Consider the following 7,376-nt stretch of genomic DNA (forward strand, 5'->3'; position numbering starts at 1 on the left):
AAATAGATGTAGCTAAAACGGAACTAATCTGTGTCCAGCATTTTTCTGGGGCACTCTTGGGCGGTTCCCACCAGTGAAAACCTATTGAAAAAGATTGAAACTACCTTGAAAAATCATTCAATCGATGAAGCATAGTTAATATTCTAAGAGTTTTAAATATTATTTGATTTTCATAAGCAGTTCTTGGTGAGCAAATTGATCATCAAACTATGTTACTCAGCCAACTCCCATTGGCTTAGTAAATATATTATCTAGTGTTTCCAATCCTAGAGATGAGCCTGATTTGCTTTGCCATGACTCTCAATGCAATCCTGGTTATGGGTGCAACTTGGGTCGGGCTCAACCCAAACTCCAGGTGTTCAGCCTGCTTTCGGGTCAGGTTAGGTTGGCTTAGTGTTGGTAAAAGCCAACCCGATTTAATTTTGGGTTGGGTTAGGGTTTACCTCTGTCCTCTAATTTTATCATGATTTTAAAATTCTTAGGGTTATGGTTTGGTTTTCTGTTTTCTTTTCCCTTTTTTTTTTTTTTTTTTGGAACTAGCCCGACCTGATTTGGAAAAAAAAAATGGGTTAGACAGGTCAGGTTAGGGTTGAGAGATTTACAGGCGGGTTGAGTTAGGGTTGACCATCCGTGGCCCGAGGCTCAGGTTGTCGTTGAGGGAATGCTACCTCAGGTTGGGCTAGGGTTGGCCTCAACCTGACCCAAGCCAGCGCAAGTTGCAACCCTAATCCTCATCTTTCATATTATGAATCTCAAATTAGGAAAAAAAAATGCGTAGCATGAATCTCAAGCTAGAAAAGTGAAAGAAAAAAAAAAGGAGGAAAGACTATAAAAGAGAAGCTGCATTCATTCGAAATTTGCCCTCTTCCCAAAGGAAACCCGAGACAAATAACCCAAAACGAAACCTTTTACATTCTTATTCAGACGCATCAATAAAACCTTCTACAAGGTTCCGTTCATTCAAACTATTTGAAACCCACATAAATCAAAGAAGCAACTGTACAGAATTCATTATGTTTGCATCTTTATTTATTGTTCAAGAAAACATGCATAACATCTCTATACGATCAAATCAACAAAGAGCTAACACAGGTAGCAGCAAAATTCCTTTTACCCCATTCTCATATACACACAACAATTCATTCAAAACACGAAACCAAAAACCAACTTCTAGCAAAATTCCCCCACCCTGTTCTCAAATACACAGCAATTCTTTTATAACATGAAACCCGAAACTAAAGAGAACCCAATATAAGTAATGGCAAAAGAATAGGAAAAACCCACGTCATTCATTCATATGTTAATTCCATTCCCATTTCAGCTTTCAAACTATTTATCAAAAGAACAGACAAACAACTCCAAAATAAACATTTTTTTTTAATTGTAACTCCAAAATAAACATCTGGAGAAATTATATGATGAATGTTACAAACTCATACCCATCATCTCACCCTCCATATTTGATCCGGATCAAATATCAAGGGTGGTACTTCCGTCGTACCACAAATACGAGTTTGTACGGCCATCCATCATATAATTCCTCTAAACATTTGTACATAATGTCTTATCTAAATAATCAAACAGAAGCAGTTCCCCCCAAAAAGTAACCCAAAAAAATTAATGCAAACAACATTTCATGTAGGTCCAACGATGAGGCCAAACAATGAAGTGCAACTAAATGAGCAGAGTAAAATCAAACGCGATGGCATGCAAGTAAATGAGTAGAATAAAATCAAGTTCCAATTAACAATGCAATATAGGTCCAAATGCCTACAAAAGAAACTTAAAAAAGACAAACAGCTTATGAACAAAATCTACAAGCAGAATAGAAGTTGCATGATCTATTGATGATTTAGTGAGCTGTAAACATGTTGATGGAGTAACTTGTCTGCCATCCTACGCCGAGACTGCTCCCCTTTTGCCATGAATGATCTAGCTAGCTTATCATCACCGTTAAGGATGTCAAATATGTCATCAATGTCTTCATCTGAGTAACCCTCCAACTTACGGACTTGCATGTACAAATCCGAGGCTGCTTCATAATCAGAATTAGGAATCATCGCCTTAGCTATTTTCTCCATGTTTGATACGATCAGAGCCATCATCTCGACCATGTCATCAGTTGTACGGGGTTTCTTTTGTTTTCCTTGTGATGCCGTAGAACTGGTAGCTCCCCTCTTCGACTTGGATGAGGACTCGATCCCCTCAAGTGCCTCCTCGCCATCCAACTCAATCGGTGGTTTAAAAAAGTTAGGCGTATCCTCGATAGGATCTTTACTATCAAGCTCAATGACAGCCTTCGCCATACTCCCATTCGGCTGATCATTTCCCACTACAACACACATCTCTTCGTAAAGCTCAACTCTCTTGCCTTTATATGGCTCAGCATCTGGGTGGGCCTATACATTTTGATAAAAGCTATTATAACCGCATATAAGTTTGATGGTGTTTAAGAATAAAAGCAAAATTATTACCTCTAAATACTCCTTCCAAACTTGTTCTTCTGCAGTGATGATTTTCATCACTGGATCCCATGTAAATCCATTGTTGTTGACCATAGCCTTCAAGATTTGATATTGTTTCTTAATGGTTCGCAACCTGTTTTGAATATGGTCAGAGTGGATCTTCTTCCCAAAACGGGCAGTCAACTCCCTCCCTACAGATGCATAAGCCTTAGCCTTGAACCCCTTATCTATCTTATTGCCCACAGCAACTTGATATGTCAACAGTTCGATAACGGCCTTATCCATGGACTCAGTCCATCGAAGCTGGCCGCGGCTACTCTTTTTGCTAGTGCTGGGTTGGGAGGTGGCAGTATTCATATCTATTAGATAACCATGAAATCAACATATAAAATGTTTTAAAAAGGTACAAAAATAACAACATAAACTTGTTAAACCACCAATAACAAAAATAATCAAGATGTGAACTAATCGGTCCAGAGTAAGTTCGTCAAAGTAAAAATTTGAAACTAGTCCACAAGAATTCATAAATGCAAAGGAAATTTCAGCAAGAACACAATCTTCTACCAAACATTCACAATTAAATGAATATGTCGATCCGTAATAAACTATAAGTCATATTTTACTGCTATGGCACCCATCATCCATAATTTAGCAGTACAATAACACATCCAATAAATTCGAAATTAAGCACACCAAATAAGAAACCAATACAGCATACAATAATAGTAATTCCTTAAAAAAATACCCCCCTTGACATTTGGTAGTCAGCCTCTGTCCTCTCGCTCAGGGACAGAGCTAGGGCCCCCCTGAAATTTTTGAGAGGATATTATTCAAGTGTTTAATTTCAGGATTAACATAAAGAGGGGCAATGCCCTTATTGCAGTTTCCCAGGTATTTCCAAAACTGTATTAGGAAAACAATGATTTTTCCTTCCTCACGGCGATTTTTTCTCTAATCGGAATCCCTGGTCTCTCTCAATCTCTGTATTTCAAAAACGGATATTTTTCCTCTTCGAAAATGGCAATTTTTCCTCCCATACAGTATTTCAAAAGCAGTCTCGCACTCTTCAGGCAATCTCTTGTCTCACCTCTCACGGCTATTTTTCTTTTCACCGTACTGTGTGAAGCCCTATTCCTCAATCTCTCCCTCTCTGTAGATCTCCCTCTCTCGGCCTGTCTATCTTTCAAGCCCTTTCTCCCTCTCAATCCATATCTCTGGCTGATTCTTTGCTGGCAGGCTTCTTTTATTTTGATTGTGGGGTTCACAAGCCCATGCTGGCAGGCATCATCTTTGATGCTTCTTCGGGCTTACCTGAACCTACAAACTTCACAAAAACTGTGTCATCAGTATATTTATCTAATTCCTTATCATTTGTCTGTTGTTGCTTGAAAGAGCTTTTGGAACTTGTAGTTTGTGCAAAGTCCTTCCTTGTAGACAAATCACTTAGGGGCCATTTGGATACGCGGATTTTAGAATCCAGGCTTTAGTTTGAAAATAGTGTAAAAGAGGGTTCATGATCAAGCTGTTGTATGCTGTACTGACAGCGTTTCTTGGACTTTAAGTAAGAAATCCGTGTTTTAGAAATCTCTCCCGCATCCTGAGATTTCTAAAACCTGGAAACATGGGCCGATCTCCTGCTCTCTTGCTGTCGGAAAGAAGGGCGAGAAATCAGAAAATGACGGCTGGTCGCTTTCTTCTCTCGTCTCCCATCTACAATTTTGAGGAAATCCGATTCTAAAATCCGCATATCCAAACGGCTCCTAACTATTCCAACATCACAAGAACTTACAAGAATTTTCCCTCCTCATATTCGTAAGGATTGTAGTATCTTTCGGCCATGCTCAACCAAGCATGGGCTTTATTCCATTACCTTCATGATATTTGCATTTTTACAATGATGATCTGCATTGGAGAAAGAGATCCGAGAACAAGATCCCCTTGGTCACAGCACACTCTACATTTACGCTTTCTTGGCATCCTCCCCGTTTGGCGTCAGATTTGAACAACTTACTGCAACTCCCAACCGTGCACTTGTCTCTGGATATCTTTTTATTAGTTTCTTCAAACTCCGATGTGGCAAATTCCTTACCTTTAATAGCACATGGCTACTTCTTAGGCCCTCTTTGTTTTGAATTTTGAGAACCAATTGAATCCAAAACTGATTATTGGACTCAAAATTAGGTTCCAATAATCACTCAAAATTACATATAATTTTGAGTCCAAAAATCAATTTTGAACTCAAACGGTGCACAAATCCAAAACAAACAGGTCATTAGTATTTGTACCCATGTGATAGCATAATTTGAAAAAGAATGATAAAAGTTGGAAGTGGTGATGACTCATTTATCTGACGATTAGCTATTTTGTTTCGTTACCTCAATTGCATCTCAAACTGAAAACATAGTATCAATTATTCTCTTCCCATCCAATAGGAAGTTTCCAGTAACTATGGTATTGGCATTGTAGCTCTCAAAAATATGGTATTGACATAGAGTTGGAGTCCTTAGAGGGGAGACTGACCAGTGTACTTTCTTATACTTCATTACATTGTACTTCTTTATTGACTCTACTATTTCAGACATGCGCAAAATGTATGTCACTAGGTGTTCGATGTGATTAAGCCATTATGGATGGCTTTCTTGCTTATGTGACGGTTTTTATATATGTATGTGTGCTGACTCTAACATTTCCCAAAGTTTCATCTTAAAATTTCATCATTTGCATGTGTTTTTTTTTAAGATTAAAAAGTTTCATCATTTGCATATGTTTCCATATGTTTCCGTGATTTTACAAGATTTCCACTGAAATCTCCACCGAAACTGAAATTTAAAACCTTGCATGTTAGTCGTTTCAAGGTCCATCTTGTTACTACAGGATGTCAGGTCATTGAATTTCACTTCCTCTTGCATCACTTTCGCTTTGGCATCCTTAACCCTTTGGAAGATGGCTCCAATAACCTCGACATTCCACAACCTTGGTTATTTCTTCAGGTTTCTCAGCATCATAGTCTAAGTATCAAAGGGACAGCCATATGTGGGTATATTTCACCCATCCTTCACTAGTTTTTTTAAGCCCTCATGAGACAGTCACATATTCTGAAATTTAAATGGTATTCTTAGTCTCCCTTGCTTGGATAATCAGAGGACAATGACCAGATCCCCTTCGAGCCAAATGCTTGACATTGATAGCTAGCATATTTCTCATCCATTACGTGTTGACATAGACCTGATCCAATCTGGATCTTTACAACCTTCTCCTTATTGATTGTTGCATCTAGTGTATTTACTTCATACCCAGAATCAATCAGTCCGACGTTGTCAACAACTTCTTTGAATTCTCCAGAGGCTGTCACATTGGGTCATCCTCCGCCAAGTTTTTCATCGCTACTCATAAATGTGTTGAAGTCCCTTTCTCATAATCCATGGTTTATTGAACTCACTGCTTCTCTCTTCCAAGTACCTCCATAAGTTTCTCCACTCAATAGTCAATACTCGAGCAACTAGCATATACTACAATGATATAGAAAGCAGTGCCACATATTATCCTCCTAATTTCAACTGAAATAGATTGATTATTAAAAGAAATAATGTGAACCTCCATGGAGCTGTACCAAAATAACCAAAGCAAAGATTTGATTTCCATGTTGGTATTTCAATTCTCCATTGGTATATGACACACTTACAAAACAGAATTGAGATAAAGTGATAGCTGCTTTGTATATGCTAGTAGCCCAGTAGGTATTCTTATTTGCAAATAAGATGCCTTAACGTCCTTAATGCAATCAAAACAAAACTTAATAGAAAGCATTCAAGCAACACCCAGATTTTCAATTCAAACATATTATTTCATGACAAACACTAAAACAAAAACAAAACAAAAAAAAACCTATCAATCTAACTAAATAACGAAAAAGATCTCACTCAAAATGTAAGAAAGAAGCCTTCAAATAACAGTAACTCTCACAATTTCCCACTAAATTGTGGAATGAAAAACAAAAAAAAAAATTCCATCAGAGATGTCTTTCTTGCAATCAAAACAGACCTAAGATAATGAACTTTATAAAGTCGGGAAATCAATCAAAACATATCTAATCAATATCCTCAACGAATAAAAGAAAAAAAAACCCTAGAAAGAACCGTATTCTCAATACCTTACACTTTCTCGCTACTGAGATTAATATACACTTTATCTAATATTCTAGCAAAGCATGATCTCAAAACCATAGGAACATAGAGTATCTTGTGAGAATCAAACCTAAACTCGAGATTTTTTCGAACCGGGCCTCGAAATCGAATAAAGAAAAACGAAAGAAATTCAGAGAATTCTGCAGATCCTTCTTCAAATTTCAAACCCTAAGGAGAGCTCCAAAATTTTTACGGCAGAGAGAACGGTGAGATCGAGGGAGAAAGGGTTCGCGTGCCAAATTATTACGCCCGAAATTTTACGGTTGAAAAAAATGCTAAACAGGAAATGACTTTTACTGTTCTTCATAAAAGACAGTTTAGTGGGCCCTATTTCTGCCTGTCTACATTATCAGAACCATTGGTTAGAACAGCAACCCAGCCTTGATCGGATGATCTAGTCCCTTTATCTATCAAGCCTAATTTACAGCCGATTTCCTATGAAAAAGGGATAGTGGGAAATTTCAAATTCGTAATGGGTGAGGAAAAACTTTACCCCTGCCATAATGAAAAACAGCATGGTTATGATGGACCCATATGATCGGACTAGAGGCATGGGCCGAGCTCCTACCTAGATGGACCGATGATGGGATACGACCTGCACTTCAATTTCAAAGCTTCCAACAACGAGGAGCAGTACAGGGCTCTAATCGCATGAATGAATCTTGCTCTAGCAGTTAAAGTAGAGAGGCTGAAAGCACATAGTGACTCGCAACTGGTAGTCAATCAA

At 38.0% G+C, this 7,376-nt stretch overlaps 1 protein-coding gene across 2 annotated transcripts; it reads right to left on the reverse strand.

The window, feature by feature from the left end:
* Positions 1–1,703: 1,703 nt before the first annotated feature.
* Positions 1,704–7,373, reverse strand: LOC143880298 (uncharacterized). Of its 2 annotated transcripts, none has more exons than XM_077383169.1 (3): positions 6,720–7,373; positions 2,475–2,824; positions 1,704–2,399 (listed from the first exon to the last, which is right to left on the reverse strand). In XM_077383169.1, the coding sequence occupies exons 2-3, from the start codon at positions 2,820–2,822 to the stop codon at positions 1,842–1,844; spliced, it is 906 nt and encodes a 301-aa protein (XP_077239284.1). In that variant the 5' UTR covers positions 2,823–2,824; positions 6,720–7,373; the 3' UTR covers positions 1,704–1,841. The 2 variants fall into 2 exon arrangements, with proteins under 2 accessions (XP_077239284.1, XP_077239294.1); XM_077383179.1 differs by having other exon boundaries at positions 2,475–2,796; positions 6,720–7,372.
* Positions 7,374–7,376: the final 3 nt, after the last annotated feature.

The sequence above is a fragment of the Tasmannia lanceolata genome, unplaced genomic scaffold, assembly GCF_043159265.1.
Source record: "Tasmannia lanceolata isolate RefF3 unplaced genomic scaffold, GAP_Taslan_0.1 ptg000002l, whole genome shotgun sequence".
In the NCBI taxonomy this organism is placed as follows: Eukaryota; Viridiplantae; Streptophyta; class Magnoliopsida; order Canellales; family Winteraceae; genus Tasmannia; species Tasmannia lanceolata.

Excerpts from the sequence above, each read along its gene's own strand:
- LOC143880298 (XM_077383169.1), bottom strand. The coding sequence starts at position 2,822 with ATGAATACTGCCACCTCCCAACCCAGCACTAGCAAAAAGAGTAGCCGC. Across the intron at positions 2,400-2,474 it reads TTTGGAAGGAGTATTTAGAG|GCCCACCCAGATGCTGAGCC; the intron begins GTAATAATTTTG and ends CAAAATGTATAG.